Source organism: Centroberyx gerrardi, chromosome 13 (assembly GCF_048128805.1).
Source record: "Centroberyx gerrardi isolate f3 chromosome 13, fCenGer3.hap1.cur.20231027, whole genome shotgun sequence".
NCBI lineage: Eukaryota > Metazoa > Chordata > Actinopteri > Beryciformes > Berycidae > Centroberyx > Centroberyx gerrardi.
This window is the reverse complement of record NC_136009.1, coordinates 23,922,264-23,940,269: the sequence shown is the minus strand read 5'-3', so window position 1 is coordinate 23,940,269 and position 18,006 is coordinate 23,922,264. Positions and strand designations below refer to the sequence as shown.

The following is an 18,006-nucleotide window of genomic DNA, read 5'->3' as shown; positions in this document are numbered from 1 at the left end:
GTATTTACAGCTTGCGAGAGTACGGGAGTAGGAGTTTACGAGGAGTACCTGAAGGCAGCATTATACTTGCAGTAATACGAGCTCCCAGGTGGAGCAGCAGGCCACGCCCTCTTCTGACCAACAACATATTCTGGGTCAGGTGAAGTGAAGAACTGGCTCCGCCGGTTTCAAGAAGGGTGTCTTCTCTGTTCTTTATGAAAGTCAACAAAAGCCAAGCAAGTGCGTGTATCCTCATCTTTTTTTTTTTTCCAGCAGGGAGGAACTCCCTCTTCACAGCCGGGATTCAGAGGGAAGAGAGCCGACATCACTACTACGGGAAAGTGTCGAAACTCTTGTTGAGAAGTGTAACGTATCGACAAATCCCTGCTAACTTCTGTTTAGCAAGAGTCGTTATCCAGAAGAACTAGTTAGCTAACTCGCTAACTGCCACGAAAACAACGACGGGCGTTATGGTAAGTTGACGGTGGACGTTTTGTCTGGAAAGCAGTTAATGTTCATGTTGACGCGTTTGTGCTTATCTTCGAGACATACTAAGACATTAGTTGCTGAAAATGTGTGTAATGACTTGGCTGTATGTATCAAAACAGGCATTTAGTGACATGAGACATTTTATTTTTGACAGGAGCGCTATGATAACCTGGATTTGGACTTGGACTGTGATGGAGGAGGCGTTGCTGTGAGTAGTTGGGAATGTTTTTAATTTGTTGTTTTGGGGTTTTCAGTGTTGGAATTCACATTTTTCTATTGGCAAGTCCAGAGTCTAGTGAATGGTAAACACAATTAAATTCAGTTAACCCAGCTTTTTATTTGTGGAATAGATTTAACCCACCTGATATAAATCTTTATGACTTAAATTCTCAGTATACATCAGTACTAAGTAGTATCAAACTGATATAAGTTATGAGGATAGGGTCTTGTAAGGGGAAGGATGCATGAATCAAGGCTTTTTTGTGAAACAGATTTTTTGTTTATACTTGCGTGTTTGCCTTATGATGATGAGGCAAACAGTAGCCTGGTTTACTCACCTTTTTTATTTAAAACTACATCACTGTGTAAGGATGTTGTTAAGTTTTGGGAACTGGGAAACTTCCTAGGTGGCCTATTAAATGGAAATTTAATAGGCCACTGTGTGTGAGCTTTATTCTGTTCTAGCACCGAGTTGTGAACTAGAAAATATATTTTTATATCCATAAAATCATCAGGGAACTGTTAATCACTTTCTGCATCTTTTCCAGTTCAGTCTCCATTGAGCTGTTCATCAGTGTGTCGGATTAATAGTGCTTTCTCATTACTGATTACACTAGATGGTGGTGAATGTTCAAGATTTCTCCTCTGTTATTCACTCATATGTAACGAATCCAGAACCACAATGGAAATAATTCCTGTGTTATGGTCCTTCGTATTTTTCAGATGCATGTAAAGTTCATAAAGTGTGTTTTTAGTTGAGTTTTCTCCTCTTCTCTCCTCATTCAGCAAAAGGCAGCGATATTCGGTGGGATGTTCAAAAGATCCTCCAAGTCTGCAGAACCGTCCGTCCAAGTCCAGGTGATGTGGCAGGTTTAGTTTTACATTTTAAAACTTTAATACCTACATTAATAAAATGTTTGCTGTCCTGAAGATTGAATATTAATTATTGATATTTAATATTATTTCAGGTGTTTGACATCTTAAAACCTTTCATTACAAAATAGCAACATTTAAAAGGATGTATTATTGTATTTTTGAATATGAGTAAAAGTTACGGAAACCATTATTTTCTAAAATAGACGTTTTGGAATTAAACTTCAAATATAGCAATGGATTTTCACAATTTGATTCTACATCTACTAACATAGTTTTCTTTGTTTTTTTACAGGACAATTTGTCAGCAAACAGTGAGCTTTCAAAGAGCAATGACAGTCTGACTGAAAACAACAACACTAAGGTGAGGTTTATGAAACAGCGATGCGATTTCTCAGGGTTTTGGTTTGTTTTTCTTTTAGCTTTTTTGTGTGTGTGTTCCTGATCTCATCCCTGATGAACACGAATTGGGAAAATGTATTGTTGTATTATAAATCAGTGACAGATTTGGTTTGATTTGGTTCAGCATCTGGACTGACATATTTAATGTTTCAGGAGAAAGGAGGCATGTTTAAAGGAATCCTGAAGAAGAGCGCCAAACCTGCCAAAGAAGGGACGTCTACTCAGGTGTGTATTGGCCTACTTGAACTTGTATCTACTTTCTTTCTCTCTTTCTTTCTTTGTATTCATACTTTCACATTATTTTTGTTATTCTGGTTTGCTCATTACATTGATAATGTTATTTCACCTGAAGTACTAGTAATGTATGTTGCGCTTGACAACAAAAATGATGGACAAAGGGAAATAAAAGCAAAAAATTAATTGCAAAAAACTAGTAAGATTTTAAAATTTGAAGACGGAAGGTCTCCAAAACTGTTTAGAAATGCGGTGAGATATTGACTTTCATGTTTTTTTACAGGCAACCCTCTCTGTACAAAACACTGAACTGTCTGTCAGTAGTGACAGCTTACCTGACACCAACAGCTCATCTAAGGTGAGTTTATTTTCTGCTCTGTGTTCTGCTATAATAACTGTGTTTTTTTTAGTCATTGAAACTAAACCTTTCTTTCCACTTCCGTATTCAGGAGAGAACAGGTGTGCTGGGTGGGATCCTGAGACGATCACCCAGACCAGGACATGACCGGAGGCCTTCACAGGTGAAACACGATCTTCTATTATATATTCTGCACACTGCGGTATTTCACCTGAGAAATGAGCTTGTTACTCTGGATAAGAGGGACAATTAAATGCCTAAAAAGTAAAGCGTAGTGCCATGTTATTTCAGAAAGAGGCTGATTTATAATCTTGTGTGTTTTCAGGATAATTTGTCAGTGGACAGTGAGCTCGCAGCCAGTAATGACAGTCTGTCAGAGAACAGCAACACTAAGGTGAGTCTCATCAACCAAAGAAACTCTTTTTTTTTTTTTTATTTGGGAAAATCAACCATTATTTTACTTTCAATCCATGTACAGGAATGAGGATTATCACATATTATTCACAGTGGTATCCTGTAGGCTTCCTCCCCCTTTTTGTCCCATATAGAAACATAGAGATATACAGACATTTTAGTTAAAAAAACACCTAAAATACAAACAGGTATATGTGTTATATATTTTGTTCTAACAGTACATTAATAAGTGTTTCCTTAATGTTGCCCAAGTGGATAGAGCTTGACTCATTGGGTGGGGAGTTTGAGAAGTGTGTGTGTGTGTGTGTGTGTGTGTGTGTGTTTGGGTGTGGGGCATACAGGGGGGATAGACCTGCATGCATCAGCATATTGGACCAGAGTGTTGTCCTTTTGTATGAAGCACTAAATCCCACGCCTATCCATTTGACAGCTGCATCATTTGAAAAATACCAGAGGGAAAGCTCTTCCAAAATCCTCCGCTGTGGGGGAAATTCGTCAAACCTGAATTTTCGTTTGATCTTTTTTTTTTCAGGAGACAGGAGGAATATTCAGTGGAATGTTTAAAAAATCCCCAAAGCCCTCAGCTAGGACCCAGTCTCAGGTGAGAGTTGTGGCGTTGGTATTTTCAAAGTGTTGCTGTAGCCCATTCGTCTCACCTTTACCCATGTTAGGTTATTAGATGATGATTAATATTAATTAGTAGAGTGCATTCGCTTTCTTTGTTTTTTTTTCAGGATGATTTGTCTGCACCCAGTGAGCTCTCAGGCAGCAATGACAATCTTTCTGAGAATAACAACACTAAGGTGAGGTTTATTAAAACCAACCTACTGAATTCTTAACTGAAAGTATAACGTCAAACTTATAAAGTGTCTGAAGTTTTGGCTTCATGTTGTTTTCCCAGGAGAAAGGAGGAATATTCAGTGGGGTATTCAGAAAACCTAAGCTGTTAAGTGCCAAGTCTCAGGTAAGATGATCGTCTTCATTGAAGGGTTTCAGTCCAAAAAGTTATGCATCCTTTTTGAGGGACATTTTGTTACTTCATGTTAACTCAAAAAATCCTAACATGACTCAGAACCAGGGTAAAAAAGGCATCAGAAGGCATTTTTTGCCCCCGTGATCTTTAAGGGGCATTTTGGTCCTTTTCGGGGGCAATTTTATTGAACTTTGAAGTAATACATTTGCAAATCAACAGTTTGTATCATTAAGATTTGCTTTTACTTCTTCTCTACTGCTGGAAACAGTAGAAAGCCTTACAGGAGAGGATGGTGCCATTTCCCTCTCTGTCCCCAACCTACTGGCTACTCCTCTGTTGTTGAGTTATTTAATTGTTTTTTTGTTTTTTTTTGGGTGACACCGTGGTTTGTGTGGGGTTGGCATTTTCTCCTCCTGCTGGCTGCGTGATGCCAACATTTCCTGCTGCTTCAGGCTGTGTACTCAGTTGTTTTCTGATCCAAAAACACTGGAACGAATTGCTCAGTCATAGGTTGGCTCACAGTGGGACGGTAGTCACATTCATGCGTTAATATTTGACAGCTCAACCAAAAAAAAAAAAATATGAATGGGGTGAAATGCAATAAAAGGTACTCCTAATTATTGGGGCCATTTTTTGCCCCCTCATTTTTAATTTCACAGGCATTTTATGAACTTTCAAGGGCATATTTGCCCCGACCGTTAAAAATTCTGGAATGACATTTTTGGAATTAAAAACTTGACTGTGTTTATTTTGTTTTTATATTCTGTATGTATGCTGTCTCCCTCTGTTTCAGGATGACTTGTCTGCAGACAGCGAACTCTCTGCCAGCAGTGACAGTCTCTCAGAGAAGACTTCGAAGGTGAGAGATGAGGCCCACTGTTTGTTTGTTTGTTTGTTTCAACCCCTGTGCTTGGGTATTGTGTTCACATGGACTATACTGAATTTAATCTAAAGAAACATAGTTCAGATGTCAGATTCATTACCGGTGCTTTAAATTCTCCGTCAGGGTGGAGTGATGGGGAAGATCCTGAAGAATCCATTCCACTCTTCATCTCAGGTAATTTTGTCATCACAGTGAATCATACAAATGAACCAGTAATGGTACACTTGTCTGTCATGCCTGGAAATTGGTGACATGCTGTGTGTTATATCAGGATAAGGAGAAGACTGAAGACTCAGCAGACTCAAATGAAAAGATCCCTTCTACAGAGAAGCCCAAAGCCAAGCAGGTGGGATTGCCAGAGCAACTTGGCCTCCTTTTTTCTCTATTTTCCTTTCACATACTTTTGACTGCATTTGAACCTGATAGCATAAATATCAGTTTCCACTTCCTGGCCAAGCAGCAAAGTCAAAAATAGGGTAATTACCAAAGAAAGGATTATCTGTTTTTAAATTTTTTGGTCTGAAAAGTTAGGGTTAGGCTGAGTTTGAGCTTTGCAGCCGGGACAGGAGGTAACAACCCTGTCTCTGCCTTATTTCAGAACGGTTTGAGTGGGATTATGAAGAGCACGTTCTTCACTGACAAACAGGTAAGAGGAGGGGGAAAACCGTCGACGGTTAGAAAGCAGCCCAGGACCTTTGTCATAATCTCATGATCTATCTGAAGCAGAAATGCCTCAAACATAATTATTAAAACATTGTAAAAGGTCATTCACTGATTTTGTACTGTCCATTTTACTACTTCTATTATTACTATTACTAGTACTACTACTTTTTATTTAACAATAACCATTTGATTTACCAGCAGGAGAAGAGCTTCGACTCTGATAGTGAGGAGACGTTGGACAACAAAGAGAGCCTTCCTAGCAACAAACAGGTTTGTAATGTTTTTTTTAACTTCCTTCATTCCAGTCAGTGGTTTAACTTCTGTTCTGTATATGATCTTATTTGGTGTTTTCCTCTTTCCATTTTATTCAATATCAGAATAAACTCGCTGGGGCGATGACAAAGCTGAATCCATTTCGCTCTGCAAACAAAGTAAGGACAGTTTTGTAATTGGATTGTGATCATTTGATACTGCATGAGCAGTAAGCAGTTTCTTTTGAAAACTGGATACAGAAATAGAGGAGAATATGGCCCCAGATGTGTCTTATTCAGAAAATGATTAATTATATCTTCTCCCCACAGTATGAGAAGCAAACCGGGTCAGATGATGAGGATCCACCTGCCAGCAGTGAGAAGCCATCAGGCCACAAACAGGTGCGAGTCTGATATATATGGCTGTTCCTGTTTCACTGTGTGTTGTTAAAAGCATGACTTGACATTTTAAATTGAATTGGTTATTTTTATTCACCAGACTCTTGCCACATATGGAGGAAGAGCTTCTACATATTATTTAACTGTTATTTATCCAGGGAAAGTTGACTGAGCACTAATCGAAAATAAACAGAAAAAACTCAAAATTACTTAATTAGATGGCAAGGCAAGGTGGGGCAAGGAGTTTACCATCGACCCCAAAGATGAATGCAACCGCTTTTTTATTCCTGTAGTCTTTCAAATAAACTGGGAAGCTTTGAATGGCTGTAATCAACTTCTCTCCCACTTTGCACTTGCCAGGGAGAACTATTGGTCATGAAACAAAATCACATCGGTAGGGAAACAAAGAAGAAATCTGATTGTTGAGGGCCGCTGTCCACAAAACATTCAGCTGTTGCAAACCTTTCTCTGCGACAAGCTTGTTGACCGTCCACACATCGGCCAAGTTTTCCTGGTCGCTCAGCTCTATAGGACATGAATGGACTTCCAGTGACTTGCTGATCGTGTTGCTTGCAATGTGAATGCACGGTCAGTTTCCCTAAAATGGCTTGTTGGCAATCTTAGCATTCCTCATTGAAAAAAAGGGGAACAGCTAGCCCTAAGCTTCTGGTCATCTGTGCCCCTTGGCTTCAATGGGAAAGGTCAACAATGTTAACAAGCCATTTTAGAAAAACTGAAGGACAGTTCCCCCCCCCTGCAGAAGTGTCTGGCAGGGAAAAATGAACCTCTGGTATTATACAGTATAAATGTTACGGTATCCCTTTAAATCTCACGATGATGTGTCCCTCCCTCTCAGAACGTGGTGCTTGGAGCCATGTCCAAACTGAATCCATTTCGCACTGCAAATAAAGTAATGATGTTGGTGAATGTGTTTATGAATGTGAATGTGTGGGGGTGGTGGAGGTGTTGGTGAGATGAAGAGGAGGAGGAGGAAGATGATGATTTTAGGTGGTTTTGAGTCATTACTGGAGTTTTGATAGTAGTGGTGATGGGACCCTGATGTTGGTGATGGCATTTTTTGTATCTGTTAATTTTTTTTTTGTATCTAAATTCTGGTTCAGTTGAACTAGTATTAACGATCTGTTACACACTTAACCTGACTGTGGTTAATATAGTATGATGGCTAACATTTAATGTCCTTTGTTTTCATTCAGAAGGATACAGAGGAGACGACAGAGGCGCTCAAGGAGAACGAGAAACAAGGGGAGGAGAAGCCAAAACCGGTCAGTCTATTTTTTGCATCACTTATGCGTCACCAGTGACCACACACACACACACACACACACACAGCTGATCATCCTCTTTCAAAAATACCCACTCTGTTCTCGCTCCTCCTCTTCCGTCCCTCCACCACATCCTCCTCGTCCCTTTAAATGCTGATTGGCCATTGTCAAAACCTCCTGTCCAGCTCAAGCACGGTGTGTGACTGTGTGTGTGTGTGTGTGTGTGTGTGTGTGTGTGTCCTTGCCAGGTCAAAAGCAATATGATCCAGCGAGAGAGGAAGGAAAGAAGTGAAACGCCGTCAGTTCCACCCAGACCAACAGAGGAGGTTGGCATATAGTCGGGCACAGCTGCAGCTCAGTGCCATGTGCTTCATGTGAGACTATTCTGACTTCTCCTCTGTCTCTACTATATTGTCTTGCTAAGCCTGCGGTCTCTCCACAGGAGCTGAAGGGGACGGCTGCACAAGACAGACTAAAACAAAGAGGAACTGAGGATATTCAGGTACAGTTTGCACTTTTCATATAAACAGTGATATGTAGGTTATCTGTATATTACTGCAGTCCATAGTGTTTGATTGTAGTTCAAAATCTCTCAAATATGAAGGATCCAATGTAGCAAGTATGTAAGTTGCCTAGTATGATTTAAAAGGAACCATAATTTGTTTTAATTTCATACTGTGTTTACACAATTTGTCTCTATTGTGCATTTTGTAAGATAGGACGTCACTTTTTCAGATGGTGGATAATATCTCATTTTGAAGCAAAACTCTTCATTTTGTCCTTTGCAGGATAACAAGAACATGATCCCCAGAGAGAGAAAGGGGAAATCTGCAGAAACTCCCCAGGTTCCTGCCAGGCCGACGGAGGAGGTAATCTTTCAGTGGCTGGGTAATGATGGCAGTGGATGCAGCTTATCAGTATGGAGCTGATGTGTATCGATGAGATGTTGTGCAATGTGCCCTTGTGGCTTAGGAAACTGTTCTGGGTTCATTTCAGGAGCTGAACAGAACAGCAAGACGTGGCCTGCAAAAGAAGAAGGACAATCAGGTATAGACCTGTACACACTAGTGTTAGACTGATATATGGGTTTGCTGATATACTGGGACAATATTGGCTTTTTATTGAATATCAGATATCAGCCAGTCAGTGTTGTCTGCCGCTGATATGATGGAGGTGCCTCCCTGACCACAGCTACATGAAAACAGTCTGTAAAGCCTGTAATGAAATTTTATTTCCTTTGCACATTTTATTTATTCATTTAATTATTCAATAATGTTTTCTTTATTTATTTATTTATTATTTCATTTAAAGGTAGTAATCTGTCCCAGAGTTTCCCTACCATTGAATTTCAGAATTTCATTAGTTTGGGTCTCAGTGGAGAGTTTTAGTGTCCCATGATGGTCTAAATTTTCTAGCATGAAAATGGTCAAATTGGAAGAAATAATGAATATTGGCTCAAATACTGCCAATCAGCAGCTTCAGTACAAAAATATCAGTATCTGCCTTCGCAAACCTGTATCAGTCAAATCCTAGTGTGTGTGTGTGTATATACACACACACACACACACACACACACACACACACACACTCATTCCAATGCATGCATGTAGAATACACTTTCAAGACACACACACAATCTGGCATGCATACAAATTTAATATAATCAACATTGAATCAACAAAACTAATTAACTACTTTTATACATTGGATCTTAAGCATTTGGATTCATTATTAATATTTGTTATTATTATAATTTTCTCAGTCAGATGATGAAGGCCTGAAAGAAGGCGAATCCCTCCTCACTGAGGCCAGAGAGGGAGAGGAGGTCAACGCTACAGAGAGCAAAACAGTAAGTCCATTTTTGCATTGTTATGGGTTAAACAGTATTTACAAATAATTCTTAGTTAGTTTTAACCTCCTTCAAGTTAGTATGTAGGCATTTAGGTTATCTGCATATCAACAGATGGGTGGGGTTTGTGATATAAAGATATAAAGTTGAGACTGTTTGAAATGCAATTTGGTATTATTTTTCTGTGATTGACAAATTATTTGACAGTATCTGAACTTTGAAAGAAAGTTTGAAAGACAATTTGGTATTTGTTTCTGTGGACAATTCAGATACTGTGATTGACAAATAATTTGTGGTAAACTCCACCCATCTCCTGTTTCATGTAGGTGAAACAGACGGTAAGAATTATTTGCAACAGCTACATTACCAGTAATTTCCAGTTCCTGCTTCCCTCTTATCAGCTCCGTCACCCCAGAGCCATGCAAATGATCCGGCTTAGCTCCAATACATTATCACATCCTGAAAGTGAGCCGTATCAATTTGATCATGGCCTGATTGCAAGTTTACATTTATCCGTTAATCGCATGGAAGTTGACATGGAAATTGTAAATATTTAAGTATAAAGACTAGACGCTAAAGTCCATATTGAGATCAAACTGCAACTATTTTTAATATACAGTAAACAGAAATATAGAAGCCTGTATATATGAGCGTAGAAACAGATAGCCTACATATTATATCATACTTTATATATGCAGAGGTTTTTTTTTGCCAAGGATGATTAGGACTATTGTGGCAGCATGCCTCAGCAGATCGACTGTTCTTTCATGCAGATAGAAATAACCATCAGCTCTAATGAAATCAGTTCATCCAATCATTGATTGTCACCTTCCATGATGTCACTCTGTCATTTCCAGACCAAGGTGAAAAAACCCAAGCGCCATAATCCATTTATGCCGCGTGCTGCAGCCAAGGTACATGACAGCCAGCATTTTCCTTGACTCTGCACTTTCTCTGTCATGATCTGTTGAGTAAATAGTGAAGGCTTTTATCTACATTACACCTACACTCATTAGTTATATGGGTGCGATATAGATCCTATATAATACATTACCTCCATAAACATATTTAACATAGGCTACACACATTTAACATATTGTTTTATTTCATATTGCCATTAAACTTGGATTTTGTATCCTAATGAAAGATGCAAGATTCTGTTACATGCAATCATTTCAAAATACAGTACAATAGTTTAGATTATTTATTTCACTATTCTGTCCTTTATCCTTTAATATATTTTCTTATTCATTTTTCTCCTTGTTCCGCCTTGCCATCAAAATCACTGGAATAATCGAAATGCTCTTCTTTCTTTCTTTGTCTTTTTTGGCCTGTAATTTTTTTGCTTGTTTTTTTTTAAATTAAATTATCGATTTATCTGTCTCCTTTTTAAATATAAATAAATATAATATTTATATTTATTTATAAATATAAATTATTATAGTAATTTTATTCCCAATTGTTTTCATGTATTTATTTCATTATTTTGCATGTCCATGTGATTAGTAATAGGGGGTGGTCATATTTATACTCTATTGATTCCTGTCTTATTTATCATCTTTTTTACTTGTGCAAATAAATAAATAAATAAATCAGATACAGATTCAAAGCGGTAAGAAAGTAAGTTGGTATTATTGAGTAAGTAAGTAATTATTTTGTATTTCATCGTACTCCAGGCTGCGTCTGATGACGAGGGGCTGAAAGAAGACGAGTCTTCATCTAAGGAGGAGGAGGGGGACAAAGGCAAAGCGGAAGAGGTCTGTTAGTCAGATTCCTTGTTCACCTGTTGTACTTGGTGAATTAAACAGATATTGATTCTGATTTTAATAATGCTACCTCATCATGATAGTCACCAGTACCAAATCTACTCCAACTAGTTCTACTCCTTGAATTAACGCTGTATTTCTGTTGATTCTTTTAGACCAGAGTGAAGAAACCTAAGAAACACAATCCCTTCATGCCTCGGATTAAGGTAACGTTCAAACATGTGACTTGCACACATGTGTTTACATGTGGACAGTGTCTGTTTGTCTGTTTGTCCTCAGAATGTCATTTTACACACCACACCTGTGGGGACTACTTTTTGCCTTAAAGAATATCACTAGTTTAATTTTACTTTTGGCTCATTGCCAACATCATTTCACACCATTGGAGAGAACTCTGGTCAGATAAACATTCCATCTTCACATCCTCATAAAAATTAATCTTCTGTTTTTTCACAACAATGGATTATTCCTCTTAAGCAAGCAAGGTGTTTCTGCAAGTCATTATTGATGGCATAACTGGAGAGACTGGAGTTTTAGTTCCACAAGCATTTCTCTGAGGCAGAAATAATCTCATTGGTTGAGTTAAACCTCAATGGGCGGAGCCAAAGAACCACAGTTTTTCTGGCTAAGTAACATTAAGCCGAGTTAAGAAGGCAAGAGGTAAGAGAGGAGGAAGCTAATATTATGAAGACTAGGGATCTTGCTACTAACTGGAAAAAATGCAATCTAGCCATACTAAGTTATCTAGGTTAGCTAGTTAGCATAGCTGACTTTCCCTTCCAGATAATGAATGAATGAAAAAAAATCATTGCCATTTTGTATTTTTATTTATATTTTGACTAGCGTTCCTTCTTTGCCATTCAACTTTGCCAGTTAGCTAATTTGTGCTTAAAAAACGTGGTTCTTTGGCCCTGCCCACTGAGTTTTACCTCAACCATTTTAAGATTATTTCTGCCTTGAGAGAAATGTTTGTAAAACTAAAACTCTGAATCTGCGAAATCTGCATGTGACACAGATGGACGAGGAAGGCAGTATGCGTGTATGTGAAAGTGAGCAGTGTGCCTCCCTGTGTGGGAACCGATGTCGACCCAAAAGCAAAAATTATACTGATACTACTATACTGATACTACTGCTTTAACTGTGTGTGTGTGTGTGTGTGTGTGTGTGTGTGTGTTTCAGAGAGCTGCACAGAACGTACAGGATGGAGCTGCAGCAGAGGTAAAGAAAATATCTTTGAAATTGTATTTGACGTTGCTCCTCATTGAAAGCACAAACATGAACACTTCTCACTCTTTCTTTGTTTCTGTCTTTCTTTCACAACTCAGTCACACACATAGAGTTTTGGACTAATGACTATCTTCCCCCATTAGCATGCAGTAAACCCTGTGTGTCAGTTTGTTTGTCTGACTCTCAGACTGAGGTGTCGCAGTCTGGCTCATAATGGTCCAGGATTACAAAACGTCTGTCACGTGGGTTTCAGTCACCTGACTCCTCCCCTCCTCCTCCCTGAAAACAATTCTTCTTCTGCGGTCATTTGCTGAGTTTGTCTCCAGGGTATCTGCTTGACTCCCAACAGAGACAATTACAGCCAAGATGTTTGTTTTTTTCCTGCTCTGCCTCCCTGCTTCCTCTACACAAATCCCACCCACTGCCTCACCCCCCACACCACTGCGTGGTGTCTGTGCGCGTCCCTTAGCGTGAAGGATGAGATGAGATTAGGCTGCAATGTGCCCAAACTTGTTTCTCTGCTTCCTTTTTCAACGTGTCCATGGAGATTTTTGGCCCTTCCACTTCTGCAAAAACGTCCGTAAAACGCCCGTACAGTCAGAATCACTATTACCACGACTTCCTCCTCTTCATCTGGATGTTTATGAAAAGTGAAACTGAGGATTCCCGTGTTTATATGCGTTATTTTATAGAATTCAGTTGATTTTAATTCTTGCTCTTTGTTCATGTTTCTCAATCTCTCTCTCTCTCTCTGCCTCTATCTGTCTCTCTGACACACACTTCAGTTACAGAGTGTTACATAACTATTTTGTCTTTGTACAGGAAAAAAAATCCCTAGTGTCATATATGATTTTAAAGCTTCATAATTTCTGCCCTTTCAGAATGAAGGTGGAAATAAGTCCTTGTTTGACCAGTTGGAGGAATTCCGTATTGACCCAGCAGAGCCTGAAGAAGACAGGGTTGGTTTCTCAAGAAATGCATCATTCTATTTAGACTCTAATATATCATCTTTGATTCATCATTATTAACTATTTGGACAGTAACCGTAAAGTTGAAAAGCTGAATACAATCTAATGGTCTCTTTCAGGATGTGGAGGGGCTCATGGAGTGGTGGAAAACAGTGGAACGTAAGTCACACACAAATGCACTAATATTCCTCAATATCTATGGGTGGCTGTTGGGGAGACGACAACAGGACAGAATGAGGATATTAGTTTCTGCCAGGGTCATTCAGGACCTCCTGTCCTGCCAAGCCTTGCATAGTGCTCATCTTTATATTTATAATGTAATGGACCACTTATGTGGCATGAGAAGAAAGCAAAAAAATCATTTATTCATGCTTTTACTTCCTCAGCATGGGAGGACACGCCTCAAGATGAAGACATGACAGAAAAGGAAGAGGCCAAGTAAGTGATGACTCACAGTTGGTGTAAACCAGATTTTTCACTGCATCATTCTGTCACTCCTGTCTTGATGTCTTTGCTAATTAAACATTTTAAGACATGTCTCCAGGCATCTGAAGATATTGTGGTAGTTGGTTATGTGTCACTGACTAATCTGCTCTACATTATCTCGGAGTAATTACTCATATGAACTTGCTCTTCTCAGGGCGTTTGCTGTGACGGCGGAGAAGGTGCAGAAGGGCATCCGTGTCTTCAACAAGCTGTTCTCGGAGCGAGCCGAGAGCCTGTGGCAGCACGTCATCGACCTGAACTCCATCGCCGACGGCCTGGACAAATTCAACAAGAACACAAAGATCGCCCAAATCACTGGCGGCTCCACAAGCGCCATCGGGGGTGTGGCCACCATCGCTGGCCTGGCTCTAGCCCCTGTCACCTTTGGAACCTCCTTGATCGTCACGGCGGTGGGGCTGGGCGTGGCCACGGCGGGCGGTCTCACCTCGGCCGGCGCCGGCATCTCCAACCAGGTCAACAACTCCATGGACCGCAAGAAGGTGGAGAAGATCGTGGAGGACTACCAGGAGAAGATTGCCGACCTCAACAAGTGCATGATGTTCATCAAGCAGGGAATCGAGAACCTGCGCAAGTTCGACCTGATGAAGATGAAGAAGCACGCCTACAACCGTGACTTCCCCGCGCTCAACAATATTTATGAGGACGGCGCCATGGTAGGCAAGGCCATCCTCATCAACGCTAATGAGATCATGCGTGTGGTGCAGATTGCCAATGTGGCAGGCAGCACAGCAGCCAGAGCGGTTCAGATCGCCAGCATGGCCACTGGCGTGCTCACTGGACTCTTTGTAGGAATGGACATCTACTTTGTGGCCAAAGACTCCAAAGAACTCAAGAAAGGGGCCAAGTCTGAGTTCGCTGCCAAAATCCGAGAGGTGGCCGTCCAGCTGCACGAGGGCCTGGTGGAGCTCAACGGGATACGAGACGAGCTTCAGTCCACCAACTCCTCAGAAGACACCGGTGACAACACGGCTACCTCGGACAATGCCAAGAAGGAGAAAGATGAGAAGCCTGACAGTTCAGATGAAGATGAAATTGACCGCATTAAAAAAGCCATCAAAAAGGATATTGAGAACCGGGAATATGTTTGACCAAAGCTTTGAAGTTGGCAAAGTCCTAAAACCGTACTTCATTATCAAGGTCTGAAAGGGAAGATTCCTTATCAATTCCCCCCTCAGGACATTGAAAAAGTTGTAACTTTTTCAGTGACTTTGGAAGTATTGGTTTAATATCCCAGCATGCTTCTGCATTGCTAAGAAAACTAACAGGAAGTTGGTGCCAATTTCTCAGAAAAAAAACTTCAATAATATTTTTAATGTCCTAGGAGGGGCTTGATTTGTGATCAGTTGGACAGGCATATAAAAGTGTCGATACACGAGTCTTCCCTTTTTAAGAAACTGAGTGAAACTCTAATATTTGGTCAGAATTTATACTACTGGGAGAAACTGAGGGTTTGTGCTTGGTAAAGTATCATATCTGTTTCTTTTGGCAGAATGTGCCAATACCTGAGACTGCCATGTTGTCTTTTCCTAAAAAGGGGATTCTAAAATTTAGCCAAATATTTTGGTAGCATAACTTTAGATTAATCAAAGAAATAGATGCAAAAGGTTGTAATCTATAACTTCTGGTTTAGCTTTTGACTTTTGACTTTATGTGCTGCTTAGAGATTCATCAGTGTATTAGTTCATATTGAAACATTTTTACTGACCAGGTGTAACATTAGAGATTGTGCGTACTGTTAGGGAGCAGTGCCTTCATTATTTATAATGCCTTAGAAATATGATGCAGGTTAGAGTTATTCTATTTGCAGGTCTTGGTTTTGTAGGTTTCAGAGCTGCTATGCAAACCGATCCCCCATTTCCTCTCCTGGAGGTTATGGATCTGACATATGGGACGTGTCAAAGCTGCGGTGCGACTTGAACTAGTTGTTACATTTGTCTGATTGAAAAGCTTGATGGTATCGGTGTCTTTTCAAAGAATAATAGTAATAATAACGTTTTGAAAGCTGCTACTGTACAAGTGGGTACTTTTTTTTTTTTTTAACAAAAAAGCCAATAAAATGGCAAAATCAGGGCTACAGCATAGTAACAAAAATAGGTAAAAACAAATATGGTAAATGCCTGTCTGTGGAGGAGGTGATTTAAAAGCTAGAGGTTATTTAGCCAGCCCAAGCTCCTATAGCAGGGTTCCTGCACAGGTCTGGAAATGTATGGTAAAATAAATTGGTAATTTCCAGCTCTTGTACAAAAAATATTGTACTGTCCTAATATATACATATGGATACATGTTCCCTCGTGATCTCACATGTTCTGATATTCGTTGCTGTGAATAATATCTTCATCTGTAGAGTGATGCGGCAGAAGATGACTGTCAGACTGAACACCATCCAAAATCTTCATATCAACAAATTAAGATCTGGAAAAAGTCTGGGATTTTGTAATTGAAACTGTGCAGGAACCCTGATATAAGATTGGCCAGTCATTTTTCCAGAGTGCTGCTGGTTATCTCTCTATTAAGCAGTTAATTACAGTTAATTCCTTTCACCTGGCATCCCAGGTGTAAAATAGTTCCTGATTAGATTGATTAGAGTGAAAACCAGCAGGACTCTGGACCCCGAGGACTGAAAACCATTTAGACTGTTCCAAGAAGCGGCCGATTTCTTAGGTTTGCCCTTTCTCTTTAATATGACTCTGATGGAAGAATTGTAATCTCCCTTTTACACTGCTGTTCCAAAGATAAGGTCCGAGGTGCTTGAACAAAGCTCAAGTTAACATCATGCTGTCAATATGTCTTGTTCATGTCAGCTCTCTGTTGTATTTAATTAACTTCATGTATGTTTTTCATTCTTGTTCTGGGTGGAACTGTTCATTCTGTGTGTGATAACTTTTTTATGTGCAATATAGGACTCTATTAAATGTATGTAAAGTTGCTAATAAAAGGTCAGAGAAAAATATCAGTGTGCCAAGCAATGTGTTAATGGGTTTATGTTAAAAGGCTTCACACAAGGTAGCAAACACTTGACTTCTTTCCACTAACTGCGTCCTTTAGTCATTTCTGAATTTGTATTTGCTCAGTTCATAGCCAAGATAAACACATTTGTCATATTGTCCTTCAGCAATGTTTGCCTTGTGCACAGAGATTGCCATGACCAACGTAGGTGAAGTTTGGGTTTGGAGAAGTTCTCCCTCATTTTCATGTGTACATGTTTGCTCTGGCCCTTTTTATTTGAATTTGTATGTTATAATATAGGATTTACATACTAGTTTTTGAACTAGTATTGACAACACAGAGCTACTGAGACTAGGGTTCGACCGATATTTTTGGACTGAAGTCACCAGCTGATATTTTGTGCCAATATTCAATATCTTAAAATTTGATCATTTTAATGGCACAAAAATCACGAGTATTCAGCGTTTCCCCCAGAATTTTCTTGTTCTCAGGGTGGAAAAGCCTCTGAAACAGCATTTAGACCGTAATGGGACACTAACACACTCCACTGAAACCCAAACTAATTAATTTGTTATAGAGTTAGCAGCTCTTTAAGGCAGGGTGACCCACCACACCTGGTCAATGGTAGGGAAACTTTGAGATACACAAGGCCTTTTAATTTAATTAATTCATATTCACAAAAAACAACTTAACAATTAAAAGAACAAATAATATGGGCAAAGAAAATATAAATTGCAAGTATTGCAAGGTGACACTGACTATAGTGAGTCTGTAATGAACTTGATGGTATTTTTTTATTATGGTATTACTGTAGAATTTTCCTATAGTGTTTGTCCTATAGTAGATGAATGATATTTTAATGTTTTGCTGTGTTATTTATATAGTAGGATTAGCCTACTAAATTAATTTAGCATAAGAGGAAAGCTGAGTTAGGCAGGACAGTTTCCACCACACATCGATATTAGGACTGCAACTACCGATTATTTTCATCATCAATTATATTTTCGATTAATCATTTAGTGTATAAAAGGTAAAAAATTATGACAAATGCCCATCACAAGTTACCAGAGCCCAGTGTTTCTTAAAATCATTTAGTCTGACCAGCAGCCTAAAATTTTTTTAAAATGATATGAAATGGAGAAAAGCAGCAAATCTTAGCATTTGTGAAGCTGTAACCAGCAAATGTTTAGTATTTTTATATGATAAATGACTAAAATTATTAATCGATTATCAAATTAGAATCGATTAATCTTCTGTCAGTTGACTAATTGATTAATCGACTAATAGTTTCAGCACTAATTGATGTGATTTCATACTTTATTT

The 18,006-nt window shown here is 39.2% G+C and overlaps 1 protein-coding gene across 1 annotated transcript; it reads left to right on the top strand.

The window, feature by feature from the left end:
* Nucleotides 1–184: 184 nt before the first annotated feature.
* apol1 (apolipoprotein L, 1) lies at nt 185–16,687 on the top strand. The gene is made up of 33 exons (XM_078287736.1): nt 185–452; nt 623–676; nt 1,474–1,545; nt 1,856–1,924; nt 2,116–2,187; nt 2,480–2,554; nt 2,646–2,717; nt 2,880–2,948; nt 3,501–3,569; nt 3,703–3,771; nt 3,870–3,932; nt 4,735–4,800; nt 4,948–4,998; nt 5,096–5,170; nt 5,423–5,470; nt 5,686–5,757; nt 5,865–5,918; nt 6,069–6,140; nt 6,994–7,047; nt 7,352–7,420; nt 7,669–7,746; nt 7,863–7,922; nt 8,209–8,289; nt 8,417–8,467; nt 9,183–9,269; nt 10,127–10,183; nt 10,946–11,026; nt 11,191–11,241; nt 12,215–12,253; nt 13,144–13,221; nt 13,350–13,389; nt 13,617–13,668; nt 13,871–16,687. Exons 1-33 carry the CDS (start codon nt 450–452, stop codon nt 14,823–14,825), a joined length of 2,958 nt encoding a protein of 985 aa, XP_078143862.1. The 5' UTR covers nt 185–449; the 3' UTR covers nt 14,826–16,687.
* Nucleotides 16,688–18,006: the final 1,319 nt, after the last annotated feature.

Bases quoted from the DNA above. Each gene is read 5' to 3' on its own strand.
- apol1 (XM_078287736.1), top strand. The intron at 2,555-2,645 runs GTGAGTTTATTT...TTCCGTATTCAG, and splicing joins ACACCAACAGCTCATCTAAG to GAGAGAACAGGTGTGCTGGG. The intron at 7,747-7,862 runs GTTGGCATATAG...GTCTCTCCACAG, and splicing joins CACCCAGACCAACAGAGGAG to GAGCTGAAGGGGACGGCTGC.